Source organism: Sceloporus occidentalis, unplaced genomic scaffold (assembly GCF_023333645.1).
Source record: "Sceloporus occidentalis isolate IW3139 unplaced genomic scaffold, rSceOcc1.0.p SCAF_243, whole genome shotgun sequence".
Classification (NCBI taxonomy): domain Eukaryota; kingdom Metazoa; phylum Chordata; class Lepidosauria; order Squamata; family Phrynosomatidae; genus Sceloporus; species Sceloporus occidentalis.
The window spans coordinates 505,204-527,073 of record NW_028317223.1 but is presented as its reverse complement, the minus strand read 5'-3'; the positions used below and the strand labels follow the sequence as shown (position 1 = coordinate 527,073).

At 43.4% G+C, this 21,870-nt stretch overlaps 1 protein-coding gene across 1 annotated transcript; it reads left to right on the top strand.

Annotated features, from left to right (window-relative positions):
• The first annotated feature begins 312 nt into the window (after positions 1 to 312).
• LOC149276248 (phosphatidylserine synthase 2) lies at positions 313 to 20,022 on the top strand. The gene is made up of 12 exons (XM_089503832.1): positions 313 to 494; positions 10,206 to 10,307; positions 12,492 to 12,574; positions 13,756 to 13,823; positions 14,001 to 14,135; positions 15,226 to 15,276; positions 16,172 to 16,285; positions 16,697 to 16,815; positions 16,950 to 17,064; positions 18,434 to 18,579; positions 18,928 to 19,113; positions 19,896 to 20,022. The coding sequence occupies exons 1-12, from the start codon at positions 313 to 315 to the stop codon at positions 20,020 to 20,022; spliced, it is 1,428 nt and encodes a 475-aa protein (XP_089359958.1).
• Positions 20,023 to 21,870: the final 1,848 nt, after the last annotated feature.

Sequence of the window (21,870 nt, the reverse complement as noted above, 5' to 3'; positions counted from 1 at the left end):
CACACACAGTAAAAGTGCCTAGTTTGCAAATCCTGACTTCAGCACCGCGGACAGCGCATGCGTGTGAGCGCCGCTTCCTGGCGTGATTCCTCCAGACCCCGCCCCTTAGCAACGAATGATTGAGCAGCGTCCAGTGTGAGAGTGGGGCATGGCTGGCGTCACGGTCACGTGGCGAGGTGGAGCGTACGTCCGTCCCTCCTTCCCTCCCTCTTGTCCTTTCTCATGCTCCTCCCCAGCGCCCGCCGGTCACTGTGAGGAAGGTTCCCAGCCGTTTCACATGTGGCTTCCCCAAACAACAACTACCGCTGAGACATGATCCGCAATGACGGGAGGAAGGGGCCGGCTGCCAGGAAATCCTCCCTGGACGGGCTTTACTGGGAGGAACCAGAGGCCCGGGGCAAGCACCAGGCTCCCAAAGCCCCTCTGAGAGGCGAGTGCTGCCTGAGGACCACCGAGTCCGAGGTCTTTGATGACGGCACCAACACGTTCTTCTGGTGAGGGGTCCTGCCTGCTTCTTACCGCCCTGAACCCCCTACTTATTAAATCATTTGCCCCTTCATGCCCCGACACCCCCGACCTGTAGAGCAGAGCCGCGCAAATCCCCAGAGCGGGTGGCCTTGCCTCCCTACTGGCGGCGAACTTTCTCTGCACTTTGTTTTATGGCTTAATCCCTTCTTCTTATTCCAAAGCCAGGCTGGCTACTAACATGGCTCATTCTACTTAAGTCTTTAGCATGTGTCCTTTGCCCCCAGACCCCTGGTAGTTATTTGCCCCGCTAGCCCTCTGCAAGGGTAGGCCAGGCATTCATTGCATCTGATGGGGGAGGGGGGGTATTTATTCCCTTGGTTTAAGAATACCCCTTGTGTTCCTTGGAAAATAATGTGATTAACCCTTGTTTTAGCAATTTGATGTCATTTTTATCTGAGAGCATAGTCATTGATTTCACAATTTATTATTATTGATCAATTATCCCGATTGGTTTATATAGCGCTATCATAGTCTGCGGCGCCGTACACTCTATTAACGTTTAATATGTTGTATTGCATTCGCAGACCGTGACGGAGTTCATTCAGAGTCCAAAAAAAAGCTAGCTTTTTCTTATTTAGATTAGGTTAGGGGGTCCTTGCGCTGCTCAGTGGTATCCATTGCTAGATTGAGCCAGATAAAGATTAATAGAAGCCTACAACTCGGTCACTAACAAGAGCTATCGTCATAGTTTGAGGCTTATATTCATGGTAAGACCTCCTTCACACCTCTGGTGGAAGGCAGTGCCACCTATCTACTACCAGTCTCAATACTTATATTTTTAAGTACAAAAAAAGTGCTGATTGGTAAAGCAGGTTCACTGAATTGCTAGCATTTGTACTTTGTTTGCATTTATATGTATAAAAAAATAGTCATGATAATTAATTATAATAATAATGATAAATGACCTAGAAAATGTATAGATCCAAGCCGATCCTGCGCGGCTGCACGAGGGATTGCCAGAGTATAGGAAAACTGACAACTCGAGTTAATTTGCGATTATTGATATTGTGTGCAATTTTATTTAATTAATGATTAATATCTTCATTGTTTAAATGGAGACCACCCAGCCCTCTTATTAATCAGAAGGACCCGGAATCCCGGAATCTCTCCAACAACCGAAATCAAAACGCCCGTCTTCGTAACGATATCTGGGGAATTATTAAGGCTTTATCTTCCCAGCACCATTATTTGGTTTGAGTTTGCGATATTTTGGGTCATTTCTATAGATTAAGGCAGCGTGTTGTGTTTGAGGTGCTATTAACACACAATATGTGATGCCTTTAAATGTAATTATTCAGTGTAATAAAGGATGGATTTCCTTGACTGGCAGGCAGGATGCTGGAAGCAAAACTTGTAGGTCGGCAGGGATATTATTATTATTAATATTATTATCTTTTATTAAGTGCCAACATATTACTCAGCGCTGTACAGTTGAAATGGGGCAGTTAACACATATATAACAAATATACACGTAAACATACAGATATATCAGGACCCGGCCCGTGAGCTGCCATCTAGCCTCATGTTCCTTTATACAGAGTTCCTGGCAGGAATGTTGGGCTTATGTGTGCCCCGCTCAAGAGCTTACAATCGAAAGGGATATGAACACAGAGTTGTTGTTTAATTAAGGTCTGGACTGGCCATCTGGCGCAGCGGGCAAGTGCTTGGGGGACCACTGGCCCGCCGTTCCACTAAGATGTGCTCTCCTCTGCGCTTGAGAAAAACAACTTGTTTTGCCGCAGACACATAGGGCCAAAAAAATGCCAAAAACAATATTCTAGGAAATTCCGTTGTGGGAGATGAATAATCTTTTTACGTCTCTCATGTATCGTCTGTCGCTGCGGATCTTGCAGGCCAAACGTTCGCTATCTCCCTGAGTCTAATCGGTGTCGGCCTCCTGGGGGTAGTAACGTTTTTTTGGCTTCGTTCTCGGTTCTCTGCAATCTGTTGCCGGGTCCGGCGGTTAAAAGGTTAAAAGGTTTCCACGCAAGTCTCAGGGGATCGCAGGGAAGGATAACTGGAAAATAAGGAGAAGGGACTCTTTGAGGTTTCCCGTGCTGGCGATGGGCCGCCTGGAGAACGAGAAGCCGGCTGCCCGGACTGTTTATTGCGACCAAAGGAGGATCTTTTTTCTTGTAAACGTATAAAAAAAATAAAATAACTATTTCGAGGCGATTTTAAGAAATGTTCCGTAGTTTCCCGTTTATAGGGTAATACGTGCCGACTGGGCAGCATGCCAGGACTCTTCTACACAATATTTATTCCTTAGGATTCTTTACCCTTTTCTTCTTGCTCTGAATGAATCGGTAGGGTGGGAGCGGCGCTGTCATAGATTAATATCTTGGAGAAATCTCAGTGTGTTCACATGATGCGTCCGGCACGTACCGGACGGCGTCGCCAGCTGTCTTATTTATTTTGCTTTGGACCGTTTTAAGTCCTAGATGTTGGTTTGATTCATGCCGGTTGGGTTCCCAGCAGAAGTGGTAGAGGCTTATAAAGTAAGTAGAATTTAAACATGCGCAGGCTCGGCATATGGCTTCTTAATCTAACGCGAGACCAACGACCGATTAAGATTTGAGTCTTTACAGCAGGAAAAAATAGGTTGTTTCATTGAGATCTACCATTTATATAATTACCGTATTGGCCTGAATATAGGCCGCAACCCCCCCCCCCCCCACTTCAAGTCTTTAAAGTGGGGGTGCGGCCTATATTCGGGGTTTAGCGCAGGAATGTGCAGTTCGTGTCGCCCGATGCTTAGGGCATGCAGTTCCGGGCGCTAGGCGGGTGTTTTTCTTTTTCATTTAGCCCTTCTTCGGGTAAGCAGCAGGGTTAGGATTCTGATACCCCGCAGCGCTGCAGGGGACCTGGATCCTTCCTAGACAACTTCCGCTGCCGGCACTTCCGTCGGGGCTTCTATGGTGGACCACCGGCGTGACATAACCTGCCGGGGCTTCTATGGTGGAGCACGGAAGAAGTGCCGGCAGTGGAGGTTGTCTACGCGCATCACGCAGGCATTCACTGGCTGGCCCTGCTAGACACCAGGGAGTCTGGGGGGGGGGGTGAAGTGGCATATCTGGGGGAGCATAAAGCATATCTGGGGGGACAGAGTAGTGTCACGTGATAATTAACATGTTCCTGGCAAAAAAAAAAAATAGCCATAATGTTACACATTTTCACATTTATGCTGCCAGGTTACAGCATGTAGTCGTTATTATAGCAAATAAATGAATTATGGGGCAGATATTACAGTTTTGTAGACCTCTTCCGATTAGTTTGTTACACAGATAAGAACACGTTAAATAATTTAAACTGTGAAGTATTTGGGTTTGTTTGAAAGAGTTGAGAGGAAAAAAAATGGGAATTAAAAAATAAATAAATATATATATATATATTTGTAAACTCCTGTTTATACGCATCCTGGAAACGTTGCAATCTGCGAGATGTTTCCATGCGACCTTCTTACCCTTTCAGCGGGATGCATATTGATCGCTACTTATAATAAATAATGTAGCAAGAATTGAAAGGGGCCACTAAAGAGCCAATGAGAACGTTTTATCGTTTTAAGCAATAAATATCCTTATGTGATGATAATCACAGAGTGAAATATTCAACGTATGGATTAAAGAGCCTCCGGTCTACCTTCTGATTTAGGTTATTCCTCCCCGTTATCTAGCTCTCTCGCGCTCTCGTAAGAGTTGGAGGGGGGGAGGGTTAACTTTACATTTGGTTTAGATATGCTAGTTTTGCCTCTTTGACAGATCCCTCCGTATCTGAGGTTAAAAACGGGGGAAATACCATTTAAGGTTTTGGGGGGGGGGGTTTGCTTTGAGAGAACATCATGAAGACTAGCATGGCCAGGGGAGGCGGATGGGAGGCAGATGCGAGGCTTCCTAGGCAGTGAAGTTTGCCAGGCTGTAAAGTTTACAGCTATATGATAAAAGCGGGGATTAATTGCCCTGACTGCTCAGATAAGCAAACGTTCGAGGTTAAAATAAATCAATCCTTTATTTAGCGGGAACCGTCACCTTAGCAGCGTTCAGTAGCCTCCGTAGCCTTGGCTCGTCAGATTGGTGGCAGACTGTGGCAGGATCAGCTGATTAATTTCCTGCGCTCCCTTTTACCCCCACCCACCCTCTGAAAGGCTGCCTGGTTCCTCCCCTATTTTTAAGTTGCTGATTGGTTCAATCAGCAACTTAAAAAAAAAAGGGGAGGAAAAATCATTCCCGTTTGACTGCAGGAAGTTAAAGTAGATGGGCATGTGTGTGCACACGGCTTGTAATCTTTAATCTGATTACACGGGTTGTTTGGCGTAAAGTTCTGTAAAGACACAGGGTTTTGGGACAGAAACACGTCCTGCTTTATGTAACGATGTTATTATCCCGGCATAGAATGTTCTGAAAACAGGGAATGGAAACAAAGATCGGCCATTGTTTCCTTTCCTTATAAGAGTCGTGTGCTGATAAGTGGCTCCCCGGTCGCTCCGATACACAGGGGGTCCAGAAGCCAGCTCCCACCCGGACACACTCTGCATGCATGCGCGCACCCCGCTGTTGGAAAGGGATCAACCGACACCACTAAGTGTGGAAGGCAGGGATCTGCTTTCTCCGCTTCTTCACGTCTGACCCTACTTAAGGTGAACGCTGGTCCCGTGTGACCTGTTTTGCTTGGCTCGTTGGTCTCCCGTGCAGTTTGGCCCCTAGGCAAATACCTAGTGGTTTTTAATGAAGGAGCGTGTGTTAAAACCCAGTTCTCTAGGGCACCCAAATCCCCTGCGCCCGCCCGCCAAATACATACTACGCGTGCGAAGGATTAAACGTTGAAATGCACACAGCATCGGGGCTATCGTCAGAAGAATAGAATGTATATATAATATGTGTGTATATATATATATATATATATATATATATATATATATAATGAATAGAATGTATATATAATATGTGTGTATATATATATATATAATGAATAGAATGTATATATAATATGTGTGTGTGTGTGTGTGTGTATATATATATATATATATATATATATATATATATATATATATATATATATATATATATATATATATAATATAATATGTAATGAATAGAATGTATATATAATATGTATGTATAATATATATATATAATAGTATAATGAACGTCATACGAGATGACCGCATTCCGACAGTCGCACTTCACGCAGATGAGCGGCTGTTTGGAAAGGAACGAGATGTTAGATAAGACCCGGTCGGGGCGTAAGCCGAGTATCTGGCTGTCAGCTAGTTGTGTAATTGACATATTTTGCAAAAGTTTCAGCCGTTCTGTAAATAAGGAAGGACATTGTGTGTCCCGGCAGTATTTGTTTTGTTCCCCGAGTCTCTGTTTTTATGCAGACATCAGAAAACAACTAAAACATATTTTTTTGCAGGGGCGTGACTAGAAAACTCGGGCCCTGGTGTGAAAATCTCGACCGGGCCCCCTAATTTAAACAGCTAGTCTGTGCCGTCATTGCCCCCAAACAACTTGTCTGTGCCACCTTTGACCTTTGCTTGTTAACAATCTTACACAAATTACACACCCTTACTCATACTCGGTGTACACTCCATCTTGCCCCACTTACACATACATTCTCTCACACACACCTACACGTCCAGACATACGCATTCATGCACACTGTGCAGGCAGTCACGTGACCCCGATACGTCTCCCGGGACCAGTTCTAATAGCCCTTCTGACCTGAATTGGTGAGGTCAAGGTCAGTCGGGGCCCTTTCTAAACAATTTTGATGAGGCACTGGGAGAGAGGTAGAAGGGGTTGCACCGGGACCCCGGCGCAGCTGCAACCCCTGTAGTTACGCCGGTGCTCTCTTGCTATAAGGATTTGGACATTTGCCAGATTATTTTTCCAGTTGGCAGCGGACTTTTTCTATCATTTTAATTCACGTGAGGTGACGTCTAAAATAAGTACGTCTTATCGCCGTTTAGATAAGACTGTCCTGTTGCTATGGAGATAAGACCGCTTTTCAAACTTTGCACTAGAATCACTTTTTATGCAACTCCGTTTTACTCTGCAAAGCCTGTTTGTGTGTGTGTGTGTGTGTGTGTGTATATATATATATTCTTTAGTTTCATTTAAAAATGTCTTGTTTTATGCATTTATTCCTCTCCCGCTTTTCGCGAACGCACACCTCCAGCCATCGTATGCACTTTAAATTTCCGTGGTGTCCCCCTTGCCAATGCTTGGGGTCACGGTGAATCCCCTCATACGCATTTGGCTCTGTTCCCCTGCCCTCCCCCCGGGTACTCGCCGTGCCGGAGATGTGCAAACACATCTCCTGATAAGCGCTAACTCGCTGCCAGTCGGCTGGAGCATCCCCTGCGCATGCATGGACGGCACGCTCGCAGATTTCAGTTGGTGCGCTTGCCTGCCAATTGTTGGCTGCAGCTTCTCCCCAAAGTAAGTTTATTTTTATTTTTTTTTTCAGTATGAATGAATGCATCTCACAGAATATACATTTTATTTTAATACGCATTTAGTGTACCAGGCCCTGCGTAGAAATCTAGAATACGACAGCAGATAAGACTCCTCTAGTCTGCCCCATTCTTATCTGCCTTATCTCTAGAGTGTAAGCTCCTGGGAGCAGGGCTCTCCGCACCTGTTGTCTCTAAGTCAATTTGTTATGTTATGTCCTGTCTAACCGTTGTACAGCGATACGGAATTTGATGGCGCTATATAAAACAATAAATAGTAATATCGCATCCTTGGGTCCCTTTATATACAAGCTGTCCAGAAAATGCCATTGTACAGCGCTACAGAATATGTCGGCGCTGCAGAAACTCATACATAGTAGAACGTGGTCGTAAATGAATATTCAGCGGTTGATTGCGGTATTTAACCGTTTAGTGTTTGGTTGTGGCTTCTATACTATTCTCTGGAATATCTGGAACTATGGGTTCTAAGAGAAGAGGATCTCGTGGTGGATTGTGGACGCGCTGTGTCCGTCGCGGCCCTTCCCTGCCACTTGTATAACGTACCCCGGAAGTGTCCTGTCTGTTCCCATTAAGCCTTTTTGACGGCGCAGAATGTTCTGCCGGCGACATAATGAGAACTGAATTCAACTGGCCTTTAACCAGTTATCTCGCTTCCACGTGTTAACCCTTTTAATGCCGTCCGTGAAGCGTTTGCACCTCCTGGACATGTAGAAGTGTCACATGCTTGGATTGTTCAGTCTGGCTGATATCGAGGAAATGGATGGGGTGCGGGGGGGGGGGGGGGATCAATATTTTAATTAGCTTGTTCAGTGTTTTCATACGTGCTAATCGGGTCACAAGATGGTCCTGGCTCGGTCCTGATCTGTTTCTTACATCAGGAATCGTTTTAGAGAGAGAGAAGTTAGTGTGAGTGACGGAGAGGGGCAGAAGAGAGAATTCGGAACGGCTGAAGTCGCAGCTGAGTTCCGATTGGTTGAAAAAAACATTTTATTTCAGATAGTTGCCGCTGGCCATGGAATGAGGATAAAATAATCGCAGCCTACTGTCTGCCACAAAACAATTCTGATTATTATCATTAAACCACCGAAGATACAGAAAAGGCGTGTATATTCTGAGGAGGAGAAAAGTTAGGTCACAAAACCGTATTCTAAAACCAGAGGGTGGTAGATACATGGAAAAGCCTCCCAGCAGAAGTGGTAGAGGCTAATTCCGTAAGGGAATTTAATCTATGGGATAGGCATATGGCTCCTGAATCTAAGACGAGACCAATGACTGATTAAGGTCTTCGCAGCAGGAAAAACAGCCAGTCTAGATGGGCCGAATGGGGCCGATCTGCCGGCAGATTCTGTGTTTGCTAGTTATATTGTTAAAGTATATAGTGCAATAACGTGTTTTTGGTAAATTTCACATAACGTGGAACATTATTCTGTATTTATCGGCGTTTCTGAGTGCGTTCTGAGTTTCCCATGGTATCCCCGGAGGAGATGGAAGGCATGGGCTGCCGGCATATGATTGAAAGCGTGTCTGTACGGATGACACGGCTAAACGGTTGTATGTGGTCAGCGTTTAACACACGCTGTTCTTTTCAAACACCCTTTAATCCCCTAATCTTCTTGGTAGGAATTAGTGGAATCGGATGCTCTCGATATTTATTTATTTATTTATTTGTTTGTTTATTTTGCTTATCGCCCGGATCGGTGAGAAGAAGCCTTGAAAAAAAGCGATGTAGAAATAGGAAAAATACTCTTGTTTTGTGTTTGGGATCCCTGGACTCGCTCCAAGATGATAGTGCGATAGTCCTTGAAATAACGGAACTTCTTATCTGAGATCGATTAAATAAATGCTCTCGCGGGGCGGCCGTTGCACGTTCGCGTATTACGGCATCACCAAATATTTTCTGGATAGTCCTGGCGTTCCGTAACCCGGCAGCTAGCGATGGACGAAAACACGGAACCTCCCGTTAAAGGTGCCGTTCCACCGAGACAAATATACGCTTATTTGCTTAGCAGAGAATGCAGTTAATGTCTTCGGCAGCGGATCCGCACCTTTAATGTGAGCTGTTTTTTTAATTTATTTTTTATTCATTTTTTATCGCATCTATTACTGCGCCCAGTAACAGAGTAAGGGTTATGTATGGAAAAAAAATATTCTAGTGCGGAGTTTAAATACAATCATTAAAATATATATATATATATATATATATATATATATATATATATATATATATAATCCTTTAATGCATTGTCCTTAGAGGGTCCTTCATAGATTGTATGGTTGACATATAATATACTCCAAGCTATTTGTATTCTCAGTGCCGTAGGTCAATAGTAATTTTTTGCCAAATATCCTGTGATTTTGTTGTTTTTATTTTATTATTTTAATTATTGTTACAGATATAGGACATGCAGCGTGCCGGGGCGTTTCGTGTGCTTTTACTTACTCTGACCGTGTCATTAACCTTCCCTTTAGCTCCGGTGCTTCGTCGTTTGATACTCAATAGCTCTCCCAATAAGCAGCTCTGTCCTGAGCGCATTTCTCACAATGTTGGCAAGCAATAGAATCGGCACCTAAAGTCGGGGGAAGTGAAAATACCGTTTCTCGTTTCTCGTAGCTCTGCCACTTTGGTGGAATTCTTTGGTTTTTAAGGGCACCTTGGGGAGCAGACTCTGAAGGTGGAGCAGCTAATCGCGTAGTACATGCACGGGCTTCATTCACTAAAAGGAGCGCCTGCTGTCTGTCAACTCCGCCACTGCCTGGTTTCTCCAGCATTAAGGTCAATGTGTAAGCTGACTGATTTAACTATACATTATGCAGGGCCAGGCAAGCTCTTCCTGCAGTGGTTGGACCTTCGTAATGTAAAGTGAAGCCAAGGAGTTGAAACTAAACTCTGTTTAGTCGATAAACCCCAACCCCTTGGGCTTACACTGTTCCTAGAATGTTGATGTGGGGGTTAGAACTTGGTAAGCGCCTGTTGGCTTCCATTGAGGTGGGAAAGCGATGGGGGCCGCATGCCTTCTCTTTCTAAAGGCAGGTCGCTACATCAACTACTCCTTTAAATAGTTTTTGTTTTTTTTTGTTTAATAGAAGTCGTATGACATAAAGCTGGTGCTAAGTAAATAAGCACATGTGCAAACACGTATATCATTATGTGACCGGCCGTCCATATTGTTAGTCACTCTGTCCTTCCTCTCCCCCGATGTAGGAGAGCGCACACACTCACCGTGCTGTTTAGCCTCACGTGTGCGCTGGTGTACGTCACCCTGCTGGAGGAGACCCCTCAAGACACGGCGTATAATACGAAAAGGTATTTATTCTTTGTGTATGTGATCTGTCCTCCCCTCCCCCGCTATGTCGGTTTGTCCCGTAGCGTCATTGATTTCTGCTCACTCGGCACACGTTTTCCAGTTACGCACCCGGTCCTGCTCAATGGCCTCATGTATTAGATTGCGAGCTCCTTTGTCCAGGGCCCTCCTCGCCTGTGTCTGAAAGTCTTGTTATGTTATTTACAGCTTGTTCTGTCCTGTTTACCCATAAACCCATATACAACAATAAATAATACACATTTCAAACCTCAAAGGGTTAATTCAACACAGATAAGAAGTCATTGGTTTGAAAAATGACACAGAATCTGCGGGCAGATCGGCCCCATTCGGCCCCCGTCTAGTCGCCCCGTTTTTCCTGCTCAAACCTGAATCAGTCGTTGGTCTCGTCTTAGATTCGGGATCCCATACATGTTTAAATCCCCTCACTGAATTAATCTATACCACTTCTGCTGGGAGGCTGTTCCCCTTATTAACCACCCTCTCAGCAAAGTAAAACTTCCTTATGTTTTATAACGCATAAAAACACTTCTCTGACGTCTTTTAATGATTCCAGGGGGGCTTTGAAACCATTAATTGTGGATCAGCTTTGTACCCAAGTGAGGTCTTTGTTTGTAAACATCGCAGGGGAAAAAAATTCTGTAGCAATAAATTGTATTTTGCAACATTTGTATACTTGAGCCAATGTTTGTACGCAACACAAATGTAGAATTTAGACTCAACCGGCGCTTCCTTCTCTGGGCGAAATGTCTAAAGCCTTCTCAGAAATAATCCTTTAATAAAGTAACCCTTTGCTTCAGTTTCTGTCTGGATCTCGTGTCATGTGACGCAGAAGCTGGCACTGATTGGTTGTTAAGCTGGCACTGATTGGTTATTAAACCTTCAGATGAAAGAATAAAATGATAGATCTGCTAGAATTATTGCGCCCTCTCTGGTATAAATAAACTTACACCACTGTTCAAAAGTTTGGGGTCGCTGAGCTGTTTTCAAAGGAATTTTCTGGCTGTAACCTAATTGTTAAAGGTTTTCTAACAATCAGCCTTTTAAACTTAAACTTGGATCAGCGAACACAACGGGCCATTGGAACCCAGGAGTGATGGGAGTGATAAAGGGCCGTTGGAACCCAGGAGTGATGGGAGTGATAAAGGGCCTCTGTACGCCTATGAAGATATTCCATTTCCAGCTACAATATTCATTTACAACATTAACCCTGTCTGTGCTGGATTTCTGATCCATTTCATGTTAATTAAATGGACAAAAGTTGCTTTTTTTAAAATATTTGAAATTCCAATGGCAGATTCAAAACATTTTACACATGGAAGATTTAAAGCGGTATATATGGTTCAGGGGAATTTCATTGTTATATAGTATATGAAAATCCAGTCATTTAGACACGCAGTAATAATTTGCCAGGATGTATTTTATTCTTTTCTAAGACAATGGCCCATGTCTACTAAACACTGACCAACCCTTAATGCACCTCCAGGGTTGCTTTATCTCGGACCTGGCACTTAACAGCTTTACGTTGCAGCCGATCAGTCTGTTGATTTTGTACACTAAACAAATGGCTTCTCAGGGGAGCTCCGTGTTGAAGGATGTTGTGAATTAGATCCCTGCTTGGGGATTAACCTGTCGGGTAATGGAGCGGCTCAGGTGTAACAAACCTCTTAGTACTGCAGGTGTTATCAGACATTGTCTTTCCGACAGCCTCCCCTTCATTTTCTCTCCTACGTTCCCTGCCGGCCACCTTTCATTGTGTTCACTATAGAGGTGACATCGACTCCGTATTCTGTTCCTACGCCACAGTCTCAAATTCCAAGTCTTCCTGTTTATTCCTTGTGTTTGAGGGAGGGAGAGGAACTGAACTGGACGATGTCCTTTAGGGAATGTTTCCTGTCCAACCAAGTATATCCTAACAGCGTTTGGAGATATATCTGTTGGCATACTATAAAAGTATACTATTTCAGTGTTAGAATGCGTATGTGCATGTGAATGTGCTACTAATATTTAAAGGGCATGAATGAGAGAGGACATGGAGATCCCTTCCTGAAAGAGAACTTGTCACACAGCACGCGCTTCATTCGGTACTGCGCGGAAATTGCAGATCTTTCGACAAGCAATATACAATATGAATTCCAATATTAAAATGTTTTTACTTTTTATTCCAGAGGTATAGTCGCTAGTATATTGGTGTTCCTGTGTTTCGGCGTCACACAGGCCAAAGACGGACCTTTTTCGAGACCTCATCCCGGTATGTAGTCTGTCGGCTGCGTGTTTTAGATTATTTATTGTATGTCTTATGGAATCAACACGCTGTAGTCTATGGCTTTTGTTTGTTTCGTTAATATACTGATATTTCTACGTGACCTTCTTACTCTAAGCTGTACGGCGGTCATGCGGTACAATAGAGGTCATGCCACGTTCACGCATTCATGCTCGTCAACGTCCAAATGTTCAGCTTGCAAATCAATACTTGCCTCCCACCGTTTGCGATGAAGCCCTGAGCGGTTACACAAAAGGCCGTTCAGCTGCCCCACATGGATGTGGGGTGGTCAGGCATTGCGGGGTGGGATTGGATGGCTGCTTCCCTATTTCTGTGAATAGTACGGTTGTTAAAGTGTGTAGTTCAAGTTTTTTACATTGCAGGGAAGTCCTGAATTAAAGCATTCTACATGCAAAATGCTAGCCCATGCTATAAGAAATGAGTATTTTTGGTAGTATTTTTGCTGTGTGCTGTGGTTTCTCCATATTGTCACGATTATAAACGGTCTTATTGTTTTGTGCCATGAAAAAAAATCAACACACTAGTAGAAGGGTAAAACAGTCTCGTGCTTACGCTATTACTCTCTTGCTCTCACGCGCTCTGTCTCCCTACCTTCTCTGCTTCCGTGTCTTGCCTCTTCTCGTTCTGTCTTCTTTCTTCGTCCGCTTCTCCCTGGTATCCTCCCGTTGACCAGGCCTCCTGGAGCCGCCTGGAATGGGAGACGGGCTGTCCCTGTGGTGTCCTAAGAGGCCAGAATATTGCCGACACCGTGCATAGATTTCAGATACAGGATCATCCCTTACCTCTTGCTTTTTTAGACTGTCTCTGTGTGAGACACCCTGTAAAGCCACTTATCTCTGCCTGTACCAGCATGGCGGCACAACACAGAATGGGTGCTGTCTAGGTCTAAAGGACAGCGTTTGGTTGACCCGTCTTCTGTCCTGGAGATGGACAGCAGCTGCCTGATCGCTTATCGAGTGGTGTTTCAGTGAAACATACGTCTTTATCGTTGGAAATAGGGCACAAACACTGCCGGTCGCACTGATGTCCGCATCGCTGGCTCTTTAAAACACGACAGCTATACCACGCTGTCTTACTATTATTTTTTGCCAACATTAAGTGATAAGAAAGTCGGTTAAATGGAATTTTTTGTGGTTTTTTTTCCGCAGCGTACTGGAGGTTCTGGCTGTGCGTCAGCGTGGTTTACGAGCTGTTCCTTATCTTCATTCTCTTCCAGGTAAGAATTCCTATAATAATAATAATAATAATAATACACTAATAATAATTCCAATAAGATGCGTGAAAGCCTGATATTTCACTTGTTATAAATAATTTTCTGTTTAGTGAATAGTGTTTGTTATGGCTCGTTTAACACGAGTTCTTTAACTTTCCCTTTTGTTCTCTCTCTTGTAAGACTGTCCACGATGGGAGACAATTCATGAAATTTATCGACCCGAAATTGGGCGTTCCTCTGCCCGAAAGAGATTATGGCGGAAATTGTCTTATCTATGATCCTGGCAATAAAACCGATCCTTATCACAATGTGTGGGTAAGTAATGTGGTAGTTTTTATGGTGACTTGTTGCTAGTGTACAGGGAGAGTAACGTGTATCTGACACCTATCCTGAATCCCGCAATACAGTCCTACACAAAAAAAAAAAATGTCCCACTAGCTCAGGGCTGCCTGCACGTTAATGCAGAAAATAAGAATAAGGGATATGAAAGTATTTTGCTACAAGTTGTTGGTGACCTCAAGTACCCTCGTAGTCCCCGGATTTCTTATTATTTTTAAACTTTGGCAATAGGTTCTGATCTGTCCAACCTGCAGCCCTCCAGCTGCTGCAGGATTACATCTCCCATGATGCTAAGGGGCTGGCTGAGGGGGATGGGAGATGTAGTCCTGCAGCAGCTGGAGGGCCGCAGGTTGGACGCCCCTGTGCTAGAACATAACCTTCCGCCTCTCTATCTGTGCAGCGTACAATCCGGCATGCTAATAACAGTTTAGAGGGGTCAAGCGGGCAGCGAGCACTTGGTTTAGGAAGGATTATTGTGGATTTATTGTCTTTAAACTTTAGTAGCGGAAGGACAAGGAGCCAAAAAACTAACATCAAACTCTTTTCTTCACTCTTAATCATACGAGAAGTAAAGTTTGATTACTTGCCTTATCGCGGATAACTTCCTATTGTCTGCCCCCTCGGACAGTATCGGTGCCGACAGCGTGTTATGGGTGCTGAGGGGGCAGTAAGTGATCTGCGGTAAGGTAAGTAATGCAGAGGTTTGATTTTTGCCCCTAAGAAGATGATTCCCTCCTGAAAAGGAGGATCTGCTAGTCCGCTCCTTGATTTGTAACCACAACGATTGGCTTTAAAGGAAAAAAAAATATCTGGCCTTTTTTTGTGGTCCGCTGCGCTGGGTAGAGCTTTGGTCGCTGTGATTTAAATGCTCGCAGAACACGTATTTACGTATACCACCAAATGCTGCGCAAACTGGAGATCGTAAAGACTAGATAACATTGAAATGTTTTGGGGAAAAAATATAACAAAAAATATATATATTTTTAGATCTGTGTGTATTCTTAAAAAGCATCTTCCGCCTCTGACCCATAACGTCAGGTTTTTACATTGACCCTTTCTTCCCCAGGATAAGATGGATGGCTTTGTTCCAGCACATTTCCTTGGATGGTATATAAAAGTAAGTTATTTGCTTTATATTCTTTAATAATATTTTATTATAATAATTTTTATTTTTGAGTCATTTGGATCTGGTTATCATGCAAACCACGGAGCGATCTTCTAATGATCTCTTATTGTGACTTAGTGATACGTTGTATTCTTACATGCCGGAGTACTAATAGCTGTTCTTTGTACAACCACGGGTCACCTTCATTCAGTATTGTTTTATTATGTCCCGCTAACATACAATAAGATTATTGTATGCTGCCGGGACATAATAAGATTAATAAGCCCAGCAGGCTAAGTGTTTTCTAGAAACAAATTGCCAGTGCAGCCTTTCCCAGATTACAAAGGCTGATGGGGCTGCTAAGAACGACCGCTTGCCGCATGGCTGAGACCGCTTTTAAAGGCATAATACTCCCGTATAAAAATCAATATTAGTGTTAAATCCAGTAATAAAGTCCGGCGTTAAATAAAAGTGGAATGGATTGCATTTGTTCCAATAAACTCCCTTTATCTGCGGCCATGTGATATTTCAAACACGACGCTAAGCAGATTCTTTGCGGCCATGCTAATGAAGTCCGTTCCTCCGTAGACTTCCGCTAGTCAGTGTCCAGCTGGGTGATTTAGAGCGAGTCCGTTTAACTATTTACCACATTTAGTGTCATATGAAGTCTGGGTGTTCGTCTAGTACAGGGGTGTCCAACCTGCGGCCCTCCAGCTGCTGCAGGACTACATCTCCCATACTCCTTAGCTGAGCATTATGGGAAATGTAGTCCTGCAGCAGCTGGAGGGCCGCAGGGTTGGACACCCCTGGTCTAGTAGATTGAGCTGTGATAGACCTGGACGCTCACGGCATGGAAGTTTAATCTGAAGTCCTTTTTAGATGTACTCTGAATGTGTTCTTCCTCCAGACACTAATGATCAGAGACTGGTGGATGTGCATGATTATCAGCGTAACGTTCGAGTTCCTGGAATACAGCTTGGAGCATCAGCTGCCAAACTTCAGTGAATGCTGGTGGGACCACGTAAGTTAAAGTACGGGGTCTTCAAGTCTGAAGGAGCAGTACATATACAGCAGGGGATGGTACCTGAGAAATCGTAGAAGCTATAATATAACATACAGTGTAAAAACCCAAATTATATGTTTATTATATTATATATTTTTATTTGCCATCTAAGATGGCATTAACGGCCTCAGGCATTATTGTATCCTTTGGTGAATGCCACAAAAAATAGAAAAATCCCTTTGAGCGGTGGGATTTGCTTCTAATTAACGAATTAAAATGTCCACAGGGTAACGGAGGCTTCTTTAATCAATCATTAGGTAGTCCGTGACACAGCCTTCCAGACACGATGGATGTCTTAAGTATTTGCATGCAGGAATATTACGTATATTAAGTCAAGCTAAGTCACACTTTTTCTTTCGTTGGTTTTAGTGGATCATGGATGTTTTGGTCTGTAACGGATTTGGAATTTATTGCGGGATGAAGACCCTAAAGTGGCTTTCGATGAAGCCGTACCAATGGCAGGGCCTCTGGAATATCCCTACGTACAGGTAAGCGAACTCGTGTCCTGTGCGGTTCATGATCCGCGCCAACTCCTGCAGTGACGTATATAAATGTCTTCTGTCATTATCACTGTGTATAAAGGCGCTTACTGATTAACAGCGGAACCAACTCTACCTTCCAGGGGTAAGATGAAGAGAATAGCTTTTCAATTCACACCTTACAGCTGGGTCAAATTCGAATGGAAACCCGCTTCGAACCTGCGCCGGTGGCTAGCAGTCTGCGGAATCATATTTGTGGTACGTACATTGCGTATACGACTTTGATCGCTCACGCAAATATTTCCTGTGATGCCCCGTTGACTGCGACGGAATCCGTATGGCGGCAACGCACATTTAAAAGGACGCTCCAGCGTGTGGTCCCTTTAAATGTTCACGTTGACCATTTTACAAGTACAAGGAGAAAGCCCTGTGCGCATGCATGGAAAGCACTTTCTTTCGTTTCAATGGGAGCCCGTTCCTGCGACTGATTGGCTGCTTGGAGCAGCCAATTGGTGACAAGAATAGTTGGACCATGGATAAGGAGGGCTGCTGCAGGACTACATCTTCTGTGTCAAGTAGGGTTACTCAGAGTGCTTTAGTTTGTAGTGTCCCTTTAAGACTTTAACTCCTTATTTTTGCAGACCGATTAGGAGCTGCTGCTACAGATAATATCAATTTATGTTTAGGTTTAAATATTTAGGATCAAGGACAATCTGTGTTGGAGTCTCGGTGCTTTACTTCTCCTCAAATACATATTGATCAGAAATCATTGTTGCGTCTATGCCAGTAAGTGCAGCCACCTAGTGTTTATTACAAGTGACATTTATTTAATAACTTTCTTAAGGAATACAAATAAAAATGTAATTTCTACGTTCGGATATATACGATTTATTTGTTTGATCTATACAATCTTAAAAACACACAATGCACCAAATCTTTTTTTTTTTTTTTTTTTTTTTTTTAAACTTTGAGCTCACCATTTTTTATACATTTTTTATCTCCCAGACGTGAGATAAGGAGAGCAGACTTTCTGTTTGCACCTTTATGAACGGGATCAGGTTTGAATGGAAAGCCTGCTGCTATTCTTTACAGATAACGGGCAGATTCCAAAACGCCGTGCCAAATTTTCACAAGTATCGGCTACCACGCGATCGCTGTGCGCCTGTATAGTGTTATAGATTATTTTCCTAAAGGGTGAAAAGAACCAAAATAATATATCTTATAGGCTTTTCTGTGGGTGAGCGCAAATGTAAATGTTTTTTTTTTTTCCCGTTTTTCTCCAAATGAATAGGCCACAAAATTTTTTTTTCTGATGACAAAAGCCTAATCCTGTAGGCTTCAAAATAAAGTACATATAAGATAAGAAATAATTAACCTTCTCTAATATTCACATATTTATTACGTTTATAAATGTAAGGTTAAGCATTTTTCCCCCTTTATGTCCGATCCGCAGATATTCTCTGATGTTTCAGAAAAGTTAAGCCCGTAAGCAGCCGTTTTTGGGGGGGGGTTTTCGGTCGCATATGGCTAACGACGAACGCGGTTTATTAGAAGCGCCACGCACGCTGAATGATTGCGTTTCTGCCGGAAGGAATTTGTAACATTAATATTATTAATTCCTTTTCAGTTTTTGTTGGCCGAACTCAACACGTTTTACCTCAAATTTGTCCTGTGGATGCCGCCGGAACACTGCTTGGTCCTGCTACGGTTGGTCTTCTTTGTGAACGTTGGCGGCGTAGCCATGAGAGAGATCTACGACTTCATGGACGATTCGTAAGTTTAGTCCATCTTCATAGTATCTCTGAACGATCAGAAATATTAGGTAGATTGAAGGTCGTTGTATAATTACAAGAGATGCCTTTTGGTGAAAAGTGATTGGTTATCAGTACAAGCCAAATCAGCCGTAAGGCCGCTCCATGCATCTACTGAACTTCCTGTAAATTTTGTCGACTTATCCCAATCACCTGCTTTGTTTATTCTTATGTCGGAGAAAATATTTTTACCCCCATATGTTATGGGACCCCTTCTTATGGGAAGATCACGCTTCGTGAGTGACAGAATACTGTTTTTGTTTTTTTTACGGACCCCTTTAAAATTGCTCTTCTTTTTACTCTCTTTTAGGAAGATCCATAAGAAGCTGGGGCAGCAGGCGTGGATGGTGGCTGCGATAACGGTGACCGAGTTTCTTATTGTCATCAAGTATGACCCGATCACCTTAACATTGCCTTTACCGTTCTACGTAACGCAGTGCTGGATCCTCGGGATCGTTATCGCGCTTATTTGGACAGCGTGGAGATTTTTCCTAAGGTAACTTTCTCCCCTCTGTATTAAACCGTTTGTTAGGACTTTATTAGAGGCGTTGGAGCCAACATTACGTAGTCACTCGGTTCAAACAAGACACAAAATCCATCAAGATCAGTCCTTCCCCGTATCTTATCCCGAAGGAGGTAACACCATCCGTAATGACATCTTTTCCAATGTTGTCACCAAGCAAATACCATTCAAAAACGCCCATCTGCGGCATTAACCCCTTAAGAACAATGCATTGTGAGCCCGTGCATGTACGGGCTTTGTCGTTACGGGGTTAAATATTGCGGATTCTGTCCCACTGTATGGCCGTATATTGCTTATCCCGACAGTACGTCAAAGTACCCCGAGTTTGGCGAGTCCTGTCTAATTGTTCAAGGATATATTGCTGACCAAGGAGCTGAATCAGTGGGACTGCACCGCAATTTAACCAAAAGAGACTCTCAAGCAATTAAAAGCCCTCTCTGGGCACCGTTAATGAATGAAGCACCTATGGGGGGGAGGGGGCATATATCGCCATATAACGTGACTCAATCCCAAATATTTATGCCCTAAAATATTTGCTTAACCCCTTAATGACCAAGCCGGTACATGTACGGGCTCCCAATGCATTGTTTTTAAGGGGTTAACAAGAAACCTCTTTTCTTCTAGCCTTACAAGAAGGCCTCATTATTCCACGAATAAAATACTTTAATTTTAGTGCCTGAACACAGTATTTAAGGGAGATGGCGGACCTTGTTGCCTAATTAACTCTTTATACACATTTTGTTTGTAATATGCAGAGATATCACCCTGCGCTGTAAGGAAATCCGAACGCAGACGCAAGAATACAAAAGCGAAGACGACAAAGTGCAGAGGAACGGACAGGCGACTTCGGAGAGGAATATTTCGAAGCCGAAAAAGCTCTGAGTTTTAGAAACAAAAAGAGAGAGCGTTGTTACCGAACAAAAATTGTACTTTTTATATTTTAATGTATTGAATATGTCTGCTATTTAATAACAAAATACGTAAACCTCGCGTTCCATTCTGTTTTTTTTACCCCGTGGAATAGGTGACGGAAATCTTCGGGGTGAAACCTACCGACCGACCGACCCTTTTACCCCCCTCCCCCCCAAGGCAGAAATGTCTTTTGGGTTTTCATCTCCCACGATGAAGAAGACGAACATTTTGTCTTTTAACGTAGCAACCGTTTCCGATTGTATCTCGTGGAGTTTTATGTATTTTGTTTGATATTCCTGAGAACTTAGTGATCTGATTTCGGAATTTCTACGATAGTTTAAGACATGTTAGAAAATGTAGTCGCGTAAAATGACATTGTAACTTTAGCCCGATTTGCACACGTCGACATGGTTACCGAGCAGTTTAATGTTTTAAGAAAAACACTAGCAAAAAAAAAAAATAGATATGCTTTCTCATGTTGACTAAATGGTGTTCTCGATAGTAACTAGGTGCTGTGTCATCAGTTTCTGTCTACTGACTAGATAGACCTCCTTGTCTCTGCCCAAAATGGGCAGCATTTACAGAGCCGCTGTTGTACTTTACTGGTATCTGCTACATCGTGCCCCCCGCGGGAATGGGATCCATCGCACGTTGAAATCGAAATACGTCAGGCCGTATCTGATTGGACGATTGATGCTCGTCAAACACGGCGGCTTCACTGCGTTTCTCCAGCCGGACCCCCCGGGTGACGGCCAGAGACGTAGATATGAACAATCCATAACTTTTCTGGTCTGTGGATCGAGATCTTTGTGACCGGTTTGTTCTGCTTAGAATGATCTGGCATTTTGGGGCATTTCAATGCCTTTGAGCTATTCACTGCTCTACCTTCTGCCGTGCTAGGTCTCTGTGCGATGGATCCCGTTCTTGTTTTGTGAACTCATTTTTATTCCTTCAATGGAAGACAGTCACTAACTGTATGTGCGAGCTTTTGGGGAACTTTGTGTTTATACGATACGCCGGAAGTTGTAGTTTTTTAAGGTTTTCTTTTTTCGAATTTATTTTTTTAATCTGCTTACTTTGGAAAATAGTCATTAAGGCTGGTGAGTCCTCTTGGGGGTCCTAGCAAGGGGAGGAAGAACGGCAGCCTGATGGCTTTGTGATATAGATATTGGTTTAAACGTGGGGTGTTCTGGAACCTCATGGGTTGCGGGGTCCCTTTGCTTTTAGGATGGAGTAATGGGGGTGGAATATGAAGTCATATCTTGATGGTCGTGAAGGGAGAGTGTTAATTAGCGGCAGTGTGGGGCCCAGGGCAGGAGCCCCTAAGTTTCTCCATCTGTTAAAGATGCTGTCCCACTTAGACACTGTGCTCATTAGCACGGTAACCAAATAAACCTTAGCGTATCTGTCATTTTATTCATTCTCTGAAGATTTAATCAATCAAAACCAATACACTTTGACAAAGCTTTTTTTCCCACCCATTTTAACCATCTATCCGTGTCAGCTTTGCCGTCACGTGACACTTAAGCATTCCCTGAAAAATGATGGATGGAAGAAGTGGGAAGCATTTGGGCATTCAACAAACAGCACAAGGAATAGGTCTGCCTTTAGAGGCAGAGTAGGTGGAACTGCACCTTTACATTTTGTATTGGACATTGGAGAATATATATATATATTTTAATTTTTTTTTACAGGTTAACTAGTAATATGTAATTTGTGAAGTGGGGAACCATGTAATCTTTAGCTGCCGCTCTAGAGCATAATACCAGTAGTTAAAACACTCGCTAGTTATACTAACACTAAACTGGTTACAAAGAA